The 23865-nt window shown below is 36.6% G+C and overlaps 1 protein-coding gene across 2 annotated transcripts in view; it reads left to right on the top strand.

The window, feature by feature from the left end:
- Positions 1-21093, top strand: part of PRKG1 (protein kinase, cGMP-dependent, type I) — a 1522098-nt gene extending 1501005 nt beyond the window's left edge. The window contains exons 13-18 of one of the 2 annotated variants that reach the window (XM_006880306.1): positions 7141-7282; positions 9283-9446; positions 13565-13687; positions 13773-13835; positions 17503-17569; positions 19815-21093. In XM_006880306.1, coding sequence (XP_006880368.1) covers positions 7141-7282; positions 9283-9446; positions 13565-13687; positions 13773-13835; positions 17503-17569; positions 19815-19913 — 658 coding nt within the window. In that variant the 3' untranslated portion in view covers positions 19914-21093. The remainder of the gene's footprint in view (positions 1-7140; positions 7283-9282; positions 9447-13564; positions 13688-13772; positions 13836-17502; positions 17570-19814) is intronic. The other variant, XM_006880307.1, reaches the window with a different exon arrangement.
- Positions 21094-23865: the final 2772 nt, after the last annotated feature.

The following is a 23865-nucleotide window of genomic DNA, read 5'->3' as shown; positions in this document are numbered from 1 at the left end:
AAACATGCTCAAACCATGTGAGACCAGATTTCACCATTCTCACTTCTGAAGGTCACCCTGGCTGCAGGCCCTTCAAGTCATGTTTGTTCTTTTGGAATAGTCAGTACTCATAGCCAACACAAATCATAGTGGCATATATTCTAGCCTAATCATAAGGGGCTGTGCTGCCCAGTCAAAGGCACCACTACCCCACAGGCAAAAAATGTGCCACCTCCTCCTGTTCCGTTTACTACCTCAGAAAACCCACTGGCGGGTGACCTGAGTCAGTTCTGACATGACAATACACAACACAACAATATGTACTTTAGGATATAATTGGTACTAACGTGTATTTTATTTTAGTGTTAGTATTTAGTGAATATGCTAATCTAATGAAATTTAAATTTTTAACTATTATAGTTATCGAAAGTATCTCTCAATATTTCTTACTTTGGATTTTAAGAAATTGTTTTAGAAACCATCATTTTTAAATCACAGGCATCTCATCTCACTATTGTCATTTGCCTTTCTGGATAAGCTTATAAACCAACGAGTGACTTTCCATATCCATTTTTTCTGCATTCAGCTATGTTGTGGAGTGTAATTATTTAAATTCCATTTTTGATAACATAACAGATGGTAAAGAGCTTAAGTCTTTCAAAAGAAGTCCATTTAAAAAAAAAGTTTGCCTCCCAAAGTTAACAATTGGATATAAAACGGCACAGGATGCAGTATTGTTCAGGGTGATTCTTCAGGGTCACTACAGATTGTGGGTAAGGCGTCCCAGTGGCGATAGATTACGTATTAACTGCTAATTGCAGGTTCAACCATTTGAATGCACCAATACCTATAAAGGAGAAAGGTTACACAAACTAATCTCCTGAAATTGATGGTTTTGGCAGAACCATGGAGCAGTTCTCTCTCCGACACTGTTCTCATGCATTAGATTTAACTTGAAGACAATGGGTGACATGATTCTAGTGACTACAGGTTAAAGACTGCATTTATTTTTTAGTCATATATGTGTTTTTCATGTTGAAATCTGTCTTTTCAAGTTTATTCAACATTGTGATTAAGTTTTGAGTCAATAAGTAAGCCTAATAGAATGTTAATTCTTTCTCTCAAATTATGTACTGCCGACTAGCTAGCTAGAGCAATTCTTCATTTCCCACGATTGTCTGAGCTTCTTTCCTACTTGTTTTAATTGGAATGACACAGATGTCAGTGTATAATTTATTAGAAAAAGCTACACATGATTTATTTCTTTAAGTAACTCTTTTAGCCATTGATAAAACAAGTTTTGATGCCTATTTCAGATCAATTTAGATTGTCATTTCCAATTCTAGTGATCATTTTTCATTTTCAAGTCACTCTAATACTATGCTTTGTGACTGCTTTTCAAGATAGTGGCTTTGAAAATACACAAATTAACGACATCAGATGCTTAGTGATAAAATAGTGCATTGCTAGTAAGTATATTGTGTCATATATTGCTTTATCAAATAACTTGGAAACATATTAAAAATGAAGTTAAGCTTTCTTCTTATATGCACATGGAAAACTTTCCAAGGGTTGATAGAATGGCAACAAGGTTTCTGGAAACCTCCAAATTTCAAAATGACTCAAGATCAGAAAAACTCTGAAACAAATATGCAAAGCTGTCAAGAATTGAAGATCCAAACATACACTTCTTGATCTATTCACTGCATAATGAAGGAAAGCGGAATTTTGATTGACTGCCAATAAGAGTATTTGTGAGGAATAAGGGGAAATTAAGGTGGGGTAAAACAACTCCTCAGGCTACCCAGAGGTTCTTAGCAGAATGACTCCTCAGAGCTGACTCAGCCTGGGCCCTGAAAAACAATGAATACTTCACTAATAGTGATGGTTAATGTTACAAACTCTCCATTCTGGCTTCCAAAAGGCTTTAAACTCACTGCCATTGAGTTGATTCCAACCTCTACTGACCCTCCATCTGGTTTCTCTGGTGATAAATCTTAATGTGAAGGGATTGCCTCCTTTCCTCCTAAGGAGCTGCTGGTAGTTTCAAACCATCCGAGATGCACAGCCTCTTGGCTCCAGTGCAACGTGCTAAGGGTTATGTCAACAGAGCTGCTTCAAAAGGCTTTAAACCTGATAGAGCAGGGTCAACAGCTGTTGTGCATAGGGTCACTATGAGTTGCTGTAAACTTGATGGTGCATAATAACTATATTAATTTCCCTAGATTGAAGCAAAGGAGACCTGCTGGTACAATCACTGTCAACTGAAAGATGGGGTGAAAGGTGGCTGAAAAGACCTAGTGATGAAGTCCCATAAGGATTATAACCAGGAAAGCTGTATGGGGGAGTTGTGTGCTGTTCAGTAGTGTTACCATGAGTCAGAAGCAACTCAAGGGCACACAGCAAGGTCAGATTATGGCATACCAACTAAAGGAATCTTTTTTTTTTTGTTGGATTATGATGACAACCACCATTGTTTATTTAGTGAGAATCAACTGTGTGCCAGGCATTTGTCTTAATTACATGCATCAGTTCTTTCAATCCTTACAGCAACCCTATGAGAGAAATATTGGCTTCATTTTGTGAATGAGAATACTGAAACTAGGAAGGTATCTTCAATTGGACAAAGTCAAACCATAAGCGAAGCTGGATTTGACCCTAGAACTTTTATTATAAAATCCACGGTGCTACCTGGAAGTTTGACAGTTCTATCCTACCAGCTGCTCTGCAGGAGAAATATGAGACAATCTGCTCTCACAAATATTTACAGCTTTCAAACTCTAAGAGACAGTTCTGTTCTGCACTTAAAGCCTCTGTGAGTGAGCATTTACAGTGGGAAGTTGTTGTAACTCTGATAAATTTGAATTTGTGTTAAGATCTCCCTGCTAATGACCAAATTATTAAAAATATAAACCATTCAATAGAGACTTCATGAGAAATGTGTTCCTCACATAAATGGTTGCTCCCATTACATTGTTATTGTTAGGTGACATCAGTTCCAACTACTGGTGTCAACAAATACAATACAACAAAGCCCTGTGGGTCCTACGCTGTCCTCAGTCACAATTGTGTTTGAGCTCATGGTGGCAGCCTCTTGTTCAGTCCATCTTGTGAAGCCCTCTGTTTTGCTGATTCCTACCTTTCTCAGCATGATGTTCTTTTCCAAGGTTTGGCTTCTCCTGCAAATATGCCCAGTGTAAGTGTGCTAAAATGTCATCATTCTTGCCTCTACGAAGCACCTTGTTTTAACTTCATTCAAGACAGACTTTTTTTTTTCCTTTTGGCATGTCCACAGGTATTCACTACTCTTCTCCAACACTGCAATTTAAAGCCATTGATTCTTCTTCTGTCATCCTTGTTCATTACTCAACTTTCAGATGCATAGGAAGCAATTGAAAATACCATGGCTTGGATCAGGTGCACTTTGGGCTTTAAACTGACATTCTTGGCTCTTTAGCACTCTGGAGAGATCCTAGATAGCTTTCCCCAATGCAGCACATCTTATGATTTCTTGACTTCTGCTGCCATAGGTGTTAACTGTGGATACAAGTAAATAAGTAATTGATAACATCAGTCTTCTCATCATTGTTCATGTTGTTGACTGTTGGTTCAGTAGGGAGGATATTTGGGAATTTTTTATATTGAGATGTATCCCATAGGACATCGTGCTCAGAAGGGTGGAGGGACAGCACAGGAGAAGAAGATCCCAAATGAGATGGATAGATACAGTAACTGGGGCAATGGAGGTAGAGGTGTTGGAGTCAGTGAGACTGGGTGAGGACAGGGCAGGCTTCAGAGCTGTTGTACACAGATCCACTATAAGTCACAGGTGACTCACTGGAACTTAACAACAGCCTTTAATATCTGGTAGCAAGTATTCAAGTCATCACTTTCTGCAAGCAAAATTATATCATATGCATAATGCAGGTGGTTAATGACTCTTCCTCCAATCCTGATACCTGCTAATTCCTCTTCATAGAGTCCAGCTTCTCAAATGATTAGCTCAGCATGCAGGTTTAAAGGTATGAAAAAAGCATAAAATCTTGACACATTCCTTTTCTAACTTTAAACCATGCAATGTTTCCTTGTTCTATTCTTTCTCTAGGTATGTTGTTGTTATGTGTCGTCGAGTTGCTTGTGACTCATAGCGACCCTATGTACAACAGCCCTAAACTCTGCTCTGTCCTGTGCCAATCTCACCATCTCCAATACACCTATCCCAATTGCCCTAGTCACTGAATCAATCCACCTCATAGAGGGCCTTCCCCTCCTACACTGTCCCAAGATAAAACGGATGGCAGGTAATATTGTCCAGAGTCACAGCAACAGAAATAATTTCTTTGTCTAATAGAAAAAGACCAGAGGTAAGAGACAGGCTTCAGGGAACTCTGGTTGTCTAGAGGTGAGGAATTACACTGCCAATCCAAACGCTGTTTGAATCTACCAGCTTCTCCAAGAGAAAAAGGTGAGCACTGTCCTCCGTGTGATTTAAAGCCTTTGGAAACCCACTGGAGGGTCAGCTGTGTGTCAGTTTCAACTCAAGGTACATAACAACAATAATAGTACTCAAGAATCTACCAGCTTTCCCAAGTCCAGTCAAAGCATAGTTTACAATCTTGCTATAAAGAAGTAATCATTTAAAATAAGTTATATAGTTTTTTTTTTAAAAAAAAAAGACAAGGTTCTTCTCCAAGTGCCATTTTCTTCCTTTTGTTTTGCTTTATTCTGCTTTGCTTCACGAACTTATAAATGAGGGGAAATGAAAATCATGTAATGCATTCAATGTAATTAAAACTGTATGCTAATTATATGTGCAAGAATGTTTCATACTTAAAGTAAATGATCTCTCCAATGAAAAGAAATATATTCCTTTTGATAGACAAAGATACTGATCTTAAGTAAGGGCAAAGATAAAGGGATCTTTAAGACATTTGTTTAATCTCTTTTCTCAGGGATGTATGTAATTTGAGCTCTGCCAAAGGTAGTCCCAAATCAGGACTATTGCAGCCTCAGCTTCACTCCTAACATGAAGACCATTCCTCTCATGGAAACTTTCTGTTCTTACAAGTTCACAACTGATCCTTTGCCATATGGTTGAACTGAAACACTACAATCTTAGAATGTTTAAAAGTAAGAGGAGTAGATATCATTATGCCTCTTAGTTTTCAAAAGAAAAATATTTTGTGGGGAAAAGGTTTTTTCAGTGACAAGTCTTAGAAATGTTATTAGTTAAAATGAAAAACATATGACCTAAAAAAATTGCTGCTTTAACCTTGGATTCATTGATAAATTGTTTGTTTTTTTAAAAAAATATTATCATATTCCACTGTAAAGTTAGGCTCTCTGACTCAATTTTGTAACCAAAGCAGCATCAGGGATGTTTCTGACAGCAAGTGGAGGGCTTCCCTCTGCTATGTAACAGCTAAAAATCACCTGGGTGCTTGTCTTTCAAAGCACAGCAACCCCGTGAGTGGATTTTCACATCTACATCCTAGAATGATCATGAAATAACTCAACCACATCCACTGGCTGAGAAAGGGAGGGGGAAAAGATCGTATCTTTTTAAAAGACTTCAGAAAAAAAAATAGAACATGAAAGTATTGAAGTACAGATGTTCCACCCTAGAACACAAAGACTTAGCTTTAAATGCCAACGTTTGATTCTTCATTATTACACTATTAAATAAACAAGCATGTGCCTATGTGGAGTCTATAGCATAGTGTGTAATATGTTGAACTGTTACCTGAAAGGTCAATGATTTGAATGCCTCAGCTGCTCCATAGGAGATGGTTGGGCATTATCCTTCCATAAAGATTTGCAGCCTCAGAAACTCAACGGAGGATAGCAATGGGTCCGAATTGACTTAGTGGCTGCAGTTTTGACATATAGATCTCTGGATCTCTCTAGCTATAGTTGCATCACTAACCCAAAGGCACACAGTTCATATCCACCAGCTGCTTTGAGAGAGAAAGATGAGTAATTTCCTCTCATGCTATTTACTGCCTTTGAAAGGCAGTATGAATGGAGGGTCAGCTATGAGTTAGTTTTGACTTGATGGCACATCACATCACAATGTATTTAATAAAGAGACAAAGGGAAAGAAGAGAGCTTTCCTACTAAACGTTGTAATTGTGTTGCATAATGGGCACTTTTTTCCAATTCCCTTACCCCCTTCTAATTATAATTCAAAAGCTCTGGTGGTTTAAAATGCCGGGAGCAGTGCTACTATCCTGAAAGTGGCACAAGTCCATCAGCTGCCTCATGGAAATGAAAGACAGGCAGTCTCTTCTTGTGCAACTTCTAGCCTCTGAAAAAACCTGTTAGAAGGTCAGCTATAAGTCGGTTGTAATTCTACAGCAATGAGGTTGAGAATGATGTGTAAGTAGTGTTTGTCTTGCTAACAGCAACATGGTTAGTTTAACATTTAACTAGTATAATAGTTAGCAATAATACTGTGTCTGTAGTATAACAAGCTATTTCCAAAGTTGTTGTTTGGAAAAACTTATTTTAGTCATCCTCACAGGAAACGTATGTTATCTACCATAACAACAACAAAAGCCTTCTAATATCTGGTCTGGTCAAGCCTAGTGGAATCCCTGTGACTGTGGCCCTTATTGTTCAGGGTTAGAACTGAAATCACTGTGGGCATCAATGTTCAGCCAAACAATAGGGAGGCATGCTCTGCTCAGTATAGTCTACCACAGATTACCCTCAAGGGTAGCCTTTGCCCCAAATCAAAGCTCTAAGACTGGAAGGGGGCTGGAAAGGAGGACACATGGAAGCAGGAGGAAATGAAGGGTGCTGAAACATCATAGGGATTGCAGTATCACAAAAGAAAACATCTAAAAATTGGTGAATGGAGAATGAATTTGCTTTGCTAACCCTTGCCCAAACTATAGCAAACAATATAAAGAATGATAAATACATGAAACACAGTGTGTAGGACTCTTCACTATCCCATTCAAAAAAGACAGCTAATTCCTTGTGTTGATTCTCGAATGCTTTGGGAATGCTAACTGCCATGTCAATCATGTGACATGGTCAGTAGCACACAGGTCTCTTCAGATAAACTGTGACAGGAATATGGTAGGATGAAGGAAGAAAATCCTGTTAGAGAAACTAATTTCTGTTTTCTTTTCAACTCCATTATCTGTATTTCAGAGGTTCATTTGAAGATTCTACAACCAGATTTTATACAGCATGTGTGGTAGAAGCTTTTGCCTATCTGCATTCCAAAGGAATCATTTACAGGGACCTCAAGCCAGAAAACCTCATCCTGGATCATCGAGGTTATGCCAAACTGGTTAGTGCTTTTTAGTGAATAATTTCTGCCCGGAAGTTTTAAAATGTTGAGTAATAGAGCTGTGTTCATTTTGCTAACATTAAAATTTTAGGTGTTCCCCCCCAAAATTAATTATTTTCTTAAAACAGGGTTTATTGTTACTAAATTTGCATCCAGTTGTTTGTCCTAATTATTAAAAAATATGATGAATGTAGTTGACTGTGTTTGGATTAACAATTATCAGCCTAAGCATGTTTGAGTGGATTTCTTCTTCTTGAGATGTATCTATCGAGCTAAAAGAACTGCACAGAAATTCTTGGTGTAAAATATTGTGGAAAACCAAAAATCATTTCAATGTTTTTCATGTAAGAATTCTGATTAGAAAAAAATGGACTTTGCAGGCAATCTTAAAGAGATTGTATAATAATAGTCTATTAATATTCTAATAATAATAGTAAATTTGATCAAATGTGACAGAGTTCCTGTAGAAGATTTCTTATTTAAAAAATTATTGTAGAAGAGGAGTTCTCTTATTTAGAACACTTCAGAAGAATTTTATGGCTCTGTCAGTAGCTGATTTTATTTTTTAAATTTTTTGAATTTTCACTTACCATCTGGTTTTAATAAAACTAACTCAAGCAACTCAAGTGCCCATCAATAAACAAATGGATAGGAAAGCTGTGGTATATTCACACAATGGAAAACTATGCATCACTGAAAAACAAAAAACTCATGAAATATTATTAAAAAAATTGGTGACCCTGGAGAACATTATGCCACTGTAAAAAAGCAGACTGACATGGGGTTGAGTGAAAATAAGAAAAGAGGGGATAAATAATGAACACTGCATTGAAACAGACGAGAGAATGAACTATCTAAAAGAAATATATGATTAGGTATTATTTGCATGGCAATAGCCTAGAATAAGAGGTGCACAGCAAAGTGGACCGGTGGTCGTAAATGAGAAAAAATTACATAACAGTGAAAGAATCTTTTTAAAGAGAAAAGTGAACTGGGGGGAAAGGGATGGAGGAAAATGTGCAACAATGAATGAATAGAAGTCAAATTTTTTGTTAACACATGTTAAAATATCAATAAAAAAGGCTAAAAACTAACCCAGTAGCAGTTAATATCTTTGTTTTTTATTTTTATCTTATTTTATTATTTTTTTGTGTATGTACCATCAAATGGGACCTGACTGGTACAGGAGGAGATTGTCCCTCCTCCTACAGAGAATCTGGTGCATTTGAAGCACGCACCTCTGGGATTGCAGTACAGCTTCTTGCCGCTAGGTCACAGCAGTTAATGTCTTTTTATTAAGTAAAAGACAAATGAAAGATGTTTAATTTTTTAAAATGATTTTTAAAAAATTTTAAGTATAGTCTGACAGATTGTTTTAGAGAAGGGAAAAGTACATTTTGTGCATCTGAATCTCTTCCTGAAAAGACTTCTAAGAAGTAAGGGGTATACTTTTCCTTCTGTCCCAATGTTTATCCAGGGATGAGCCTTTGACCCCATAGCTTTAACTTTAACAGTAAAGTAGTTGCTCAAATAATTGCTACAAAATGAAGGTTAACATCACTAAATCAGTAGAAATCATGTATACTCTAGGAAAAATAAGAATATCTTACTATTAAGTAAAAAAAAGAGAGATATTTTATTTCTTTAGATGTGTTTGGGTTTTGGTTTTTGTTTACTTAAGGAAATGTCTTCTTTTATGTTCTACCTCTGTTGCCATAAAAAGGAAAATAAAAAGACTTTCCGGAAAGAAAGGACTGATTTATTCTAATGATGTGATTTCCATCTTAGACTCTGGTCTTACCTTTCCCCATTTGAGCTGTATTTGATTAGAGAAGCTTGCTCTGATTGCAAAAGGGATGATTCCATCCAGAAGACAATGCTGTAACAACTTGCATGAAATTTTTTTTAATACTTACCAGTGTACTTCAGAAAAGCACCTCATTGCTTTTAAAATTAAGCCTAAATAGCTTGAAATATTTTGTGTTTCTTTTTTTTGTAAGGTTGATTTTGGCTTTGCAAAGAAAATAGGATTTGGAAAGAAAACATGGACTTTTTGTGGAACTCCAGAGTATGTAGCCCCAGAGATCATCCTGAACAAAGGTCATGACATTTCAGCCGACTATTGGTCCCTGGGAATTCTAATGTATGAACTTCTGACTGGCAGGTATGGACATTGATAGGCACCTGATGAGAACAGTAGCCTAGCAAACAAATACACACTTCTGCTTTTGTCACTAGGATGAGACCATCTTACAATGCATTTTTACCACATTTTCGTGCTACCTTTAATGTGTTTTACAAATGATCAAGAATCCATAAGGCAAGGTATAAAATGGGCCAGATTAAAGCAACCCAAATCAGTGTCTCAACTTTAGGTATCAATACTGCTAATTGTTCATATTTTGGGGAATTTGTAATAATCTGTGAGATATTAGAATCAAGTCATTAAGCCAGCAATAAAGCCAGGGAGATGATGTTATTAGGTACTGTCGAGTACGAGTCATGGTGACCTTCTGAACAACAGATTTAAGCCTTGCCCTATCCTGAGATGATAGATTTATTTACCTCCAACTATATGCTATACACTGCTAATCCAAACCCAGCAATGTCAAGTTAATCTTTATTGTATTTTCTTGACTATAATCTTTAAAAAGCAGATTGCTGGACCTTTTTTCCTAACATGTGGGTTCAAACCCCAGACTTTTTAGGCTAGCAGATGAGTCCATGCCAATTGTGAGACTTAGTCAGATCAACCAGACGATCCTTGATCGCCCCAGTTGCATCTCTAACACAGAGTAAATGGCCTCGTTCAAGCTGAAGCTGAAGAAAAATCAAATCCACATGAACCAAAACTTGACCTTAAGTCTATCCCACTCGAGTTTCAAAACCATCTCAGGAACAGTTTTGAGGCCTTGAACACTAATGAGTGTAGACCAAATGAGCTGTGGGAGGATATAAAGAATATCGTTCATGAAGAATGCAAAAGATTATTACAAAGGCTGAAGAGGAAGCAAAGACCAAGATGGATGTCAGATGAGACTCTGAATATTGCTGTAGAGTGCTGAGAAACCAAAGCTAAAGGAAGAAATCAAGAAACTAAAGAGCTTAATAGAAGATTTCAAAGGGTGGCTCGGAATGACAAACCAGACACTACAATGAAAATGTGCAAAGAGCTGGAGTCAGAAAATCAAAAGGACCGAACTTACTCCACATTTCTTAAGGTGAAGGAATTGAAAAACAAATTCAAGCTATGAGTGGCAATGCTTAAAGATGCTTTGGGCAGAGTGTTAAATGATGCAAGAAGCATTAAAAGAAGATGGAAGTGGTATACACAGTCACTGTAGTAGAAGGAATTGGCTGACACAGAAGAATTTAATGAAATAATATATGAGCAAGAGCCTATGTTGATGAAGGAGGAAGTTCAAATTGCTTTAAAGAATTGGCAAAGAATAAGGCTCCAGGAGTTGACAGCATATCAATTGACATATTTCAACAAACAGATGCTGCCCTGGATGTGTTCACTAATTATGCCAAGAAATCTGGAGGACAACCACCTGGCCAAATATCTGGAAGAGATCAATATTTGTTCTCATTCCTAAGAGTGCAGAAATTATCGAACAATGTCATTGATATCACATGCAAGCAAGATTTTGCTGAAAATTATCCAAAAATGACTGAAGCAACACATCAACAGAGAATAGCCACGTGTGCAGGCTGTGTTTAGAAGAGGCCGTGGTACTAAGGATAGCTAATATTAGATGAATCTTGGCAGAAAGCAGAGATTACAGAGGAATGTCTATCTGTGCGTCATTGAATATGCAAAGGTTTTTGACTGTGTGGATCACAACAATCTGTGGCTGACTGAGAAGGGGAATCCCAAAACACTTGATTGTGCTTATGTTAAGCCTATACGTAGACGAGGAGGCAGTTGTCAGAACCAAGCAAGAAGACACTGCATGGTTCAAAATCGAGAAGAGTGTCCACCAGGGGTGTATTCTGTCTCCATATCTTTTCAATCTGTGTGCAGAACAGATCATCCGAGACACTGGGCTGTACAAAGAGGAATGTGGCATCAGGATTGGTGGAAGATTCATCAACAACCTGCATTATGCAGATAACAACCCTGCTTGCTGAAACTGAGGAGGACCTGAGGTGCTTGTGGACTTCAATATGGATTGAAGCTCAACATCAAGAAAACAAAGATTCTCACCACTGGGCCAATTGGCAGCATCATTTGGATGGTGAAGAGATTGAGATAGTTAACAGTTTTAATTTGCTTGGCTCCACAGTCAACTCTCTTGATACCAGCAGCCAGGAAATCAAGAGACAAATTACACTGAGAAAGTCGGCTGTCAGGGACCTCTCCAGAGTACTGAGGAACAATGATGTCAGGCTGGAGACTAAGGTGCGCCTGATCCGGGCCATAGATTTTGCAATTGCATGCTATACGTATGAGAGCTGGACAATGACTAGGGATGATAGGAAGAGAATTGATGCATTTGAGCTGTGGTGTTGGAGAAGAGTATTGAATATACCATGGACTGCTAGGAGAACAAACAGGTTTGCCCTGGAGAGGGTGAAACCAGGTTGCTTCTTGTAGGCAAGGATTCTGAAGCTTTGTCTGACATACTTTGGGCATGTTGCAAGGAGAGACCAGTCCTTTGAGAGGGACATCATCTTTGAGAGAGTGAAGGGACAACGCAAGAGAGGAAGACCCTAGATGAAATGGATCGATTCAGTGATTAGAGTATGGGAGGGGGTGTGTCAAAGACAGTGAAGTTGGCACAGGATAGAGCAGCATTTAGGGCTCTTGTACATAGGGTCGCTATGAGTCAAAAGAGACTTGATGGAACATATCAACTGTTTCTAGGCTGTGGTCTCTATGGGAGCAAATTACCAGGGTTTTTTCCTCCTGTGTGCTGCTGGTGAGTTTGAATCACTGACCTTTCATTTAGAAGCAGAGTACTTTAAGTATAATTTCACTAGGGATTCTTAGGATCTCTACTTCATGAATGTCATTGAAGGACAAAACTTTATCTCAAAGAGGGAAGTGGTTATTAAATAAGCTTGCCATTGAAGAGATAATTGCAAACTGGCTTAAAAGGGTGCTAGTATAAAACTGGAGAACAGGGGATCCTAAATTTATATTAGCGCATTGGATTACATCATTAGACAGTGCTTAGTTGATGTAGGGTTTATGATCAATTATGGTTGAATGAGCCATTCTGAGAAAAAGGACATAATTCTTAAGCTTAAATAAATGGGTTGCTAAGAGGTATAGTTTACTTGATGTCACCCAACAACAGATAAGGTAAAATGTGATGGAAGAAATATTCCAGGCAACGTAAACAATGTCCTTATGTTTGTTGTTGTTGTCTTCAAGTCGAGTACACCTCATAGCGACCCTTTGAACAAAAGGCCTGAAGCCCCTCTACAACTATCGACATTTATCAAAATTCATAGAGTTTCTGGAGGCCAGTCGTTTAGGAAGTGGATACCACTCCTGCTTCCAAACCTGTCATAGAATGTTATTGGTTGAGTCGCCTGCGATGCTTAGTGACCCTATGTACAGCAGCTCTGAACCCTTCCTTGTCCTGAGCCAGTCTCACTAATTCTGACACACCAACCCTCATTGCCCCAGTTACGATGTCAATCCATCTCATCCGAGGTCTTCCTCTCTTGTGCTGTCTGTCCATCCACCCTTTTGAGCATGATGTCCTCCTCCAAGAACAGATCCCCCTGCCGTGTGCCCAAAGTAAGTGAGGCAGAGCTTCAAAATCCCAGCCTCCATGGAGAAACTTGGTTTCTTGGTTCTTAGTTTTAGGAAGACACAAATAAGAGGTCTATGTGACTGGATTGAGTGAATTGAGGGTGATGATAGTAGATATATGGAGTCATACCACTGATGTTCTTGCAGGTCATCCTAGGGATTTTGGACTTCTTCCCTGGTATAATCCATAAATTGATAAGTGTGAGAGAAGGCTAGAGAGCCAGAATGGAAATAGTATCTTCAACAACCAAGGACAGCAAAAAGGCAAGAGGGTAGCTAGTAGCTCTAGAGGGAAATGACAGGCAGAACAGACAAATTGGACCCATTTCATGGTTTGGCTGAGAAGGGTGACCACATTGCTTTGCTATTCATTCAGTCTTTGCCTAAATCTCATTACTAATTTAAGACCTCCAAATAGGAATTCATGTTATTTATGAGGCTTATAACAATTAAGCTTTATTATTTAGAAAATTCAAAAATAGAATCTCTTGTCATGTCTTTTATTCTTGCAGCCCACCTTTCTCAGGCCCCGATCCTATGAAAACCTATAACATCATATTGAGGGGAATTGATATGATAGAATTTCCAAAGAAGATTGCCAAAAATGCTGCTAATTTAATTAAAAAACTATGCAGGTAAGCGTTCGAACCTACGTTAACATTTGAAAATGTCATAATGCGTAAAAAGTACATTCTTCACTAATTGTCATTTTTTTCATAGGGACAACCCGTCAGAAAGATTAGGGAATTTGAAAAATGGCGTGAAAGACATTCAAAAGCACAAGTAAGTGTACTTTTCTTTTACCTATATGTTTCAGAGTTCAGAAAAATCTGTTGTTTTTAACTGCCTACGTTAGTAGTTCTGCAACTGACGCAGTTAGTATACTGTTGTCGTTATGTTCTGAGGATTTTTAATTGGTTTGCATGCAGTGATTCAATTTGGTTTCATTCATGTACATTGTTTTATATAGTAATTCATATACTTTGTATTTTATAATTAATTACTATTGATCTATGCCTAATATTCACCCCATCTTTTCAGGTACCCATTGAATCTTTCTTATTCCTTTACCCCTCCTTTACCCACTAACCTTGGGGCTGTCATAATGATGTTTCCCTTTTCCCTTTTGTTAAATATTTATATTTATTTCTTTATAAAGTTTACATACTTTGTGTATCATACTATTTTTCATTGATATCATGTCATACAGTCATTCCTATTATGTTTTAAAAATTAATCACCATTGCACTATGCCCACCAATACCCTGTATTTTCAGGTTCCCACTAGATCTTTCCTATTTCCTTTACCTCCTTCCTCCACACACTAAATTATGTAACTATGTGATTTCACCCCTACTCTTCCTCCCCCTTAGATTCCAATACATGTTTTACTAGTCATACTATTTTTACAGTAGTCTTCTGCAGTGTTTGTCCCTATGACAATGAGTTAGTTCACTCAGCATAATGCTTTTCAGTCTCTCCCAAGTTATGTATTTTTCTAAATCATTGCTCCTGTATGCTGCCTAGTATTCCACTGTGTGAATGTACTACAACTTCTCAATTCATTCCGTTGTAGCTGGACATTTGGGCTGTTTCCACGTCCTTATGGTGAATAATGTTGCTATGAACATTGGTGTACAAATACCCAGTTATTCTACTACCGGGAATAAACCCCAAGGATATTAGAACTGAGACATAAGTGGAGATTTGTACTCCCTTCCCTTTTTAAACTGTTATCCATGTCTTGCTCAGTTATCCTATTTTTGTAATAGTAGCCTTATGTAGTACCTGTCCTTATGTGGCTGAGTTATCTTACTCAGCATAAGGCTCTCTAGACTCTCCCATGTTATATGGTATTTTACTGAATCATTGTTCCTTAGTGCATAGTATTCCATTATGTAAATGTACCCCAATTTCTCAATCCCTTCATTTGTTGATGAGCATTTACATTTTCTTGCTATTGTGAATAGTGCTGCTATGAACCTAGGTGTACTAAACTCCATTCATGTCTTAGTTCTAATTTCCTTGAAATATATTTATAGCAGTAGAATAGCTGGGTCTTATGGAATTTTTATGTTCACCTTTTTGAGGAAACCACCTGTCTCCAGCAGGATAGATCCACCAGCACTTCAGCAGGAGAAAAACAGTCTCCTTCTATTACAATATTACAGTCTCAGAAACCCTATGGACACATATGAAAAACTATACTTCCATAAATTTGAAAATGTGGAGGAAATGGACAAATTCCTAGAATCCTATACACCTTACCCAAATTGACCTAGAAGTAGAGCACTTAAACTAGTCCATCACCAAAAAAAAGAAACTAAGCAGATCATAAAAAGACTCCACCCTCCACCAAAAAAATTCTCATCTCAGAAAGCCTCACAGGTGAATTCCAAACATTCAGAGATTAACTATCACCAATTCTAGTTAAATTTTTAAAAAGGGAAAAATTAATACTCTCAAGTGTCATTCTATAAAACAAACATAAACCTAATACCAAGACCAGGCAAAGTTAGCACCTAAAAAGAAAATTATAGTCCAATATCTATCATGAACATAGATGTAGAAATCCTGGCCAATAGAATCCAACAGTGCATTTAAAAAAAAATCATGACTAAGTGGGATTCATAGCAGCTGTGTCCTCGAGAGGGTGAAACCAAGTTGCTCATTGGAGGCATGGATTTTGAGGCTGTCTCATATACTCTGGGCATGTTCCAGAAGGCAGTAGTCATTGGAGAAAGACATCATGCTTGGAAGGGTGGAAGGATAGCACAAGAGAAGACTGGATGAGATGGATTAACAGTAACTGGAGTAAGGAGGGTAGGTGTGTTGGAGGGAGTGAAATTGGCCAAGAATAGGACAGGATTCAGAGCTGTTGTGCTTAGGGTCACTGTGACTCGCAGGCAACTTGATGGCACATAACTATATGGAAGAATAATTCAACATAAGAAAATCAACTACTGTAATTCATTACATTAATAAAGCAAAGAATAAGAACTGCATGTCTTGAATTTTTTTGTTGTCTTCAATATCCATGGAAGCGGATTGCTAAATCTTTCTTTCTGTGGAGTGGCTGAGTGGGTTCAAATTGCTAACCATCGGCTCACCAAGAGTGTACTTAACCACTGTGCTACTGGAAATATCTGAACAGAGAATATTAATAGTCTCTTAAATAAGGGCCTTACTAGTTTTGCTTCTGGAACTTGAGTTAGATATATTTGACCTGGTGGCACTTAACTGCATTCAACTTCTCCCATTTCACACATTTAATGGGAACATTCTATCTTCTCTAGTTTCAGCAGCAATTAACAGTAATAATAGTACAAGGATGAAATGTGTCTTTTTTTCTTTTCCTCTGGAATGCTACTCTACCAGGATATTAAAAATTAAAGCTTTTCATGAAATTATTCCTCATTTCTTATACAACAAAACATTTTTCCAATCAATAAAAGAAAAAAATTGCCTTTGAATGATAGCTAAATCTTAAATATTAGAACATATCTTTGTTGACTGAGTGTTCCAAAATGAAACAAAATTCAAATTGGTTTTCATTTGTTAATCTTTGCTATAACATTTACAAGAAATATTCATTCCCCCTAATAACAAAAACTAATTGTCATGGCATCAGAACCAACTCATAGCTGACCCACACCAGTGGAGTTTCAGAAGTTATAAATTACATGGGAGGAGATAGCCCTTCGCCAGAAGAGAAGCTAGTGGATTTGAACCACCTGCCTTTGGGTTAGTAGCATATCTCCTCACCCGTTAGGCCACCAGTGCTCTTTCATTTGCTGTAAAGGAACTTATGTACCAAAGTCCTAAGAAGATCTAAGATGCTAGCAGTGAAATGTTTTCAAATTAAAACAAGCTATTTAGTAGTATTTGGTTCTCATTTTCACACAAGACCTGTATACAAAATACCTTTACTTTTTAAAATAGAAATGTAGATAAAGTATATGAGAAAAAAAATATATATACACACACACCTCCTCCAAGTACAAGGATATGAAAAGATTAATTATATAGGGGTTTATACTAACTCAGTGGCAAAGACAGGAAGAGACTTTATTTCCTGAGCTGGATGCCCTGATTTTGTCTCCTTAAAATATTCTGTGAAGTACAAGGCCAAGTGTATTATGACATTTATTAAAGTATAATGACAATTTCAGAACAAGGTCATGTAGACATCATGACTGAAGCTACTAGAATAAATGTGAGTTGGTTTCTAATATATTTTCAGTCTTGACAGTTACATTCCAAAAATACGCTCCTCATGGCGTAAGGTAATTGGGACAACTTGCAATTAAATAGAAAATAGTTTCATGTTGAAAATGTTTGCTAACCACTTTCCAATAATCATCTATCTGTGTGTATTGTAATGAGAAGATTTTAGTTGAGGTGAAATCCCTTTAACTTTCTTTATGGTTTTTGTTTTCTTCTTTGCTAGATGGTTTGAGGGTTTTAATTGGGAAGGCTTACGGAAAGGTACCTTGACACCTCCTATAATACCAAGTGTAAGTAAACTTTGCCATTCAGAATTGTATGACATAATTATTGGGGGTAATGCCAATCATCAAACATGTTCTTTTCACTGATTTATCTTTTGATAAGGTTAAATATAGATGCATCATATTAATGGTACATGCTAACAACCATATATATATATCTATGTATAATTCTATATGTCTTTGACTTTGCTAACTAATTTAAACACAAGATTTTTCAATATTTGTGAATGTTCATTTTCATGCCTCTACTCCTCTCTTATTGACTATTTTATAATCTAACATTTTAGACAATTTACAAAACTTATAAACTTTATTTTTTTAAATCTATAAAAAACATTAACAATGTACATCTAGCAATGATCAACAATGTACAAGGCAAGAATAATGCCAGCACTGATAATTATGGTTCTGGGTCAACTTCAGTAACCATGATTCTTAGTGATGTGGCAGTTATGTAATGATATCGTCATTCTTCATTTTTAAATCTCATATTGTCTTCTATTTTATCATAATTGAATTTTTACTTAACCTGGTTTTTGGTATCTCACCATGGCCAATAAGTAAGGAAGAAATGCAATGTTAAAAGTTAAGTATATACAGATGTAGGCAGAAGGTGACTTCACAAACCAACCTCAACAATTTCCTACTTCTGCCAAATTCTGTCTCATTTCCTGCATTTCAAATAATTCAGTCATGTCTGACACAGCAAAATCAGGGCAAAATCAAATTTGTAAAGTGTGAGCATAGTAGAATGGTATCTGGAACAGGAAAAAATTACTGATCAAATCCCTAGAAAGGGACACGTGGAAAGTCATAGTGAATTCATTCAGGACATTCCCTTATGAAGGGCTGCCAACTCTGAGCTGGGTAATATCGATTCTGATTCTGCCAGTTAAAGATATTTGATTGTTATGGAATTCATAGCCTTTGGTTCTTAGGAGAGAGATTTAGGTTTTCAACAAGGCACTTACCACAATTTTTCCTGTTCCAGCAGAACCACATTTTACAAGTTTTGTAAGCCAGGATGGAACCAGAAAGAATAAGTACAAAGCCGAACTCATTTATGCTCAGATAGTTCCTCCTCCTCTTTCTCATACTGCTTTGACACAATCCTAGACACAATCTCATTGCTTCATCATTCTCTAAAAGAAAATGCCTTTTCCCCCTTAACTCTGTCCCTGATACGCCAGGCTTTATGTTAAATAGCCAGCCCACTTAATGAGCTGTATTAACTTGACACAGATTTTTATTAGTTGCATTTATGGCTTCAGTCATTATCACACCTGTTTAATAACCTATGTTGCACAGGAGCATGAAGGCAGGCAAGAATGCTCTTTGACCCGAGGTTTTGAATACCTGGTGTGTAGGAATATAGCTCAAGACTATCTCCTAAGATTTATTTCTGTGCTAATATTTACATCATTCACAAACAAAATATCATTAGTTGATTTTGCTTACGGATGCTGTTGCATTCAAGGCATTTTAATTTCAGAACAAGAATAGAGTTGGAAAACTAGGTGGGATAAATAAGAAAGCTTTAGATTATAATCCTAGTCTAAATTTCAAAAGTAGGAATATTCAATGGCAAATTTTTTTTCCAAAGTAAATGTTTCTAAACATTATAGGATATGACAAGAGTTAAAGTATACATATTCATTACTTTTACTATTCCTCTACCCAAAAAAAAAAATGGACTTTGCCCAATGAATTCACAGAACTTGTATTTTAGAGTTGACTTTTCATTAAACTTAAAAAGGAAACACACAATTTAACAAGGTACTAGATAACACACATAACAACTCTCCTGGCCCCTCTAACAGGCACCACAATGGCCATTGTTGATTACTTTAAAGATTGGAACTCTCCTCACCCCAGGACCTTTGGACCATCAATTACTGGACTTCAAATAATGCTTTGTCAGAGAGACTTCACTTGCTCTCTTGTGTTTCTCCTTTATAATAACAAAAGTTTCAATAATTATTGATGCTTGTTACTATTTGTTTTAATCACATACTTTATTCCTTACCTGTTGTTGTGTACCATTGACTTGATGAAGTAAACTCGATAAGGCAAAGACCATTTCTGCTTTATTCACCACTGTTACCCTCATTACAAAATGCCACCCCTCCTACATAGAAGCCATTAACATATAGAGAATGAATGAAGGAGGCTTTGGGTTTAGTCTAGCTTGGTATTCCACTGAAAAACCAAACACAAGGAAACCTTTATCCTCCTCCTGTCTCGCCTGCAGGTTGCATCACCTACAGACACAAGCAATTTTGACAGCTTCCCCGAGGACAGTGATGAACCACCACCTGACGACAACTCAGGATGGGACATAGACTTCTAATGTATTTCTCTTACCTGCTTCTGCCTTGCTGAAGACAGCTTTTTCTGAGACACAGCTGCCAGCAAACCTGAGGGAAAGGGAGAAGATTAGTGCTCGGGTCACCATGATGCCTTTGATCGATGCTGCTCCAGAAACTACAGTGGCATTAGGACTTCTTGCTTAGATGACAATAGTGCTTTTTCCATGTTTTCTGTTTGAATCTAAAATAGCAGTTGACATGGTGGTCCTGAAGCGAAGCCTTTCACCTGCTGAAGAGATGTTTTCTATTATTGCAATGATCTTGCTTTGCTCTGATTTTCATTTGAAAGACTGTCAGAAACCTTTCTATCCAGTAAGAGTCCGTACCTTGCTAGAATTATCAACACGATCGAAGAAGAGTAGATTGGTTACAGTAGATTACTGCGGTACAGAAACTGGGCTCTTCATTTACTTCAAATGAGTGTGTTTTGGGGTGTATTACTGCAAGCCGGTGTATATACCGTGTGAAAGAGGACCACACATCTGTTGGTCACAGATTCATGTCAAACCAGTGCTAGAAATGTCACAATTTTATTTCCGAGTAGTGCTGATGACAAGACTGAATGTTACCTTTTCTTTCTGACAGATTTAAAAAATTGATATGACAAAAAAGCACAACTGCTATGAAATGTGAGAACTCTCATAGCAGGTATATATGCGTTTTCACAGAGGATTGAAAAAATATGCATGATATTTGTTTCCTTTTGATAAATTGGCATGATAGAATGGAACAAAAAAGGAATGAATACAAATCATTTCACTTTCTTTTTCAAAATATTGTGCTTAAGGATGGTCCTGAAAATACATGACTAGCAGCCAATTGGTTTTATTTATTATCTAACATACCCTCAAACTGAGGCTTAAAATATTCCCTTTTATAAAAAGAAACCCTTGGGGTGGGGGAGGGAGGATTAAAATTCATCCAAAAAAAAATAAAAATGATATAGGTGCTATGTATATCTTTCATCTGTAAATGTCAGTGTCTGAACAGACATTAATGCTAATCATTACCTGTGTAGCCAGAAATGCAGTCATTATCACAAAATTTATTAAACCAGACTCCTGTCAGATTTCACTTATGCCAAGTAGTTTTGAGTTGAGAGAGAAAAGGGATAAAAAAATCTGTTTAAACTAGCCTCTTGTCTTAGGCCTGAACCAAAAATAAAAGCAAAGAAAACACAAATTCAGACTTACTAAAATTTATCAAATGAGGAACGTTATGTGAGGTCAGGGGGACAAGATTAAAACCTGGCCGTGTATTGATTATCTTTTTAGTGAGTGAGACAATATGAACTCCATGCTCCTGAGCAAGGTAAGAAGGAAATGGAGATAAAACCATAAACCTGATTTCTTAAATAAAATTTAGCTAAATAAGAACAGAAATATTTCCATTCTTAAAAGTCAAACCACCCTGAAAGGATCAAATTTGAAAGCATCAAGCTGATTTACTTTTTCCCCATGAGGAAACGAATCCTCAATAAAAACTAGACATAGTTTCTAGTTCCTTGTTGGCAAGGAAGTTCAGTGTTAGTTGTCTGAGGCCATTTGGAGGTTTTCCTGGATACCTATCTCTGCAGATAAGTCCATAGCCTTATCAGCTGTCATCCATATTTGGAACTGTGTATGAATTCCGTTTACTGAATAGAGATCTGCTTTTCTAGTAGATCTGAAGCAAAACCAACCAAATGTAGAAATTTCTGGAGGGTGGGGAAGTTAAGTCATTATACCGTAGCCAAAATGTCATATACAATCAGTTTTACTGAAGACCACTTGAGAATATGATGTCTTATCAAATTATCAGACTAAGAAATGTTTGTAGAGTGAAATTACTTACAGGCAAAACATATACTAAGGCTATACTATACATAATTAGAATAGAGTTAAATTAAAACTATGATTTTAAGATAATATTGCTATTCTCATTCTGTTGGAGTTTCCCCATGTAAAGCATTTCTCAAAACTAAGTATTTTCTTCCCAAGCTATTTACTTTCTTTTACAGATTTTAGATTTTGAAGTTAACTGCTATCAACTTAAATTCCCAATATTATTTCTATATTCCTTCTGAATTTAGCTTTTATTTTTTTTATTTTTTTTAGCTTTTAATTTTTTATGTATATAATTATATTTCCAGCATTATAATCAAGTTCTGTGAAGAAATAGTATGGTTTAGGCATGGTAGAGGTTTGCTAGTTTATTAAATTTACCTAGTCATTGTATCAGAGCATCTCCTGAAACATTTCAAGTACTGCAAAGGCCCCAGAAAAGCCCTTACGGTGGGCGTTGGAATTATGGTTCAAGTCTAAGACAACCAGTATATAAAGTTCTCTTGAGAAGGAAGAAGTAGCATTCAGTACAATGTAACTGTAGGTTGTTTCTCCCGCCACTTGTTGTTACTGCATCTTTGTTCATTTTACACATGGCATTGCATTGAGTTGTCTAAAGCAATCACCGGAAACAAAGGTGGACTCCATCTTCCAAGAATTACTAACAGAAAATATTCATCTACTTTCAACAATGAATTTTAAGACTTTAAATCTTGTCTTAATGAAGACACTAGGGCTAAAATAAATTCATGGTCAGCTTCATAAAGTGCATCTCACTTTACTTTGGAAGTTTTCATATTCTCTCCATCTTAAAAAAGAACCAAAAATAAATAAATAAATAAACCCACCCAGATATGTTCAGAGAGTGTCAGTTTGTTTGATTTGTTAACTGACTTTCTTGTTAATACTTCAAGTATGAGAATAAGGGCTTTCTATGTGTCTTGACTCACAGGAAAAACTGGTAACTGCCAAGGAAAAGAACACAATATTTGAGATAGATTGGACAGATTAAAAAACCAAGAAATCTGGAAATTTGCTATAAATGTGTTTTATGTTACTAACTTCCTTCTTCTTAAGGTAGAAATCAGATCCATGTGGCATTTAAACATTTATTTTGACTACTTTTTTACAAGTGGTATTTTTACATACAATGATGGCATAAACATGTGAATTACACATGTATATTAATACATAAACTCAGCTATTGTTATTTGCTTTCTAAAGACTGAACTGATGGTGAACTTAAATAGAAAGAAGTCAGCTATAATACTGAAAACAAAGACATTAGAACTGACTCCATACAGTAGAGGTGATCTGTGCATTATCCATAACAACGTTTTATTTCACAATAGGACCACAGGCAAATATTTATGTAAATAGATATTTTTGTGTGATATTTTGTGGTACATATAAACTTTTTTTAGTGTTTCACAGCATTATTTCATTTTATTTGTATTGAATACTGTTTCTAGGTCCAAGTAGACTTGAATTAATGTCATTCTTGTCAATATTATTGAAATTATGTCAACCGTACTGTTATTCATCTGTCCCATAGTTTAGAACATGACCTGGCTAACCTGGCATTGTTGCAAGTGCCTTAAATTCATGGCATCCTATTAAAAAAACAAATTTGGTGTTATGCTGCATGACAAAGACAAACACACCTCAAAATGTTGTCCTTTCTTAGCTTGCTGCGTTTTACAGTTCTTTCTGCTAACAATTTATAAGCTTTTATTATATAATATTGATGACTTAATTACAGAAATGATGAAGTTGTTCTCTTATTTCTGTTAAATGTACCAGAGCTGTGTATCTGTTAATGAGATACAGCGTCATTTCTGTGAAATGTATAAATGTATGTGCAGGTCAAATTAATATATGACATACTATCAGTCTGTATACAGGTATTCCTGTTTTGCTAAGCTGTGCAGATTGTTCAAGAAAAAAAATAGTGCAGTCAAGTTCTAACATATCTCATTTTTAAAAATCTATTAACAATGGCTTGACCCAAAAGAAAAATTGGAAAATGACTGCTAACCACCCCTCGTTACAAAACCAGTGATGAAAAGGTATTTTGGTGCACCTCTCAACAAAACAGGATGTTTTCTCT

Source organism: Elephantulus edwardii, unplaced genomic scaffold, assembly GCF_000299155.1.
Source record: "Elephantulus edwardii isolate Elephantulus edwardi_28Jun2011 unplaced genomic scaffold, EleEdw1.0 scaffold00007, whole genome shotgun sequence".
Taxonomy (NCBI): domain Eukaryota; kingdom Metazoa; phylum Chordata; class Mammalia; order Macroscelidea; family Macroscelididae; genus Elephantulus; species Elephantulus edwardii.
This window is presented reverse-complemented; position numbering and strand designations above follow the sequence as displayed.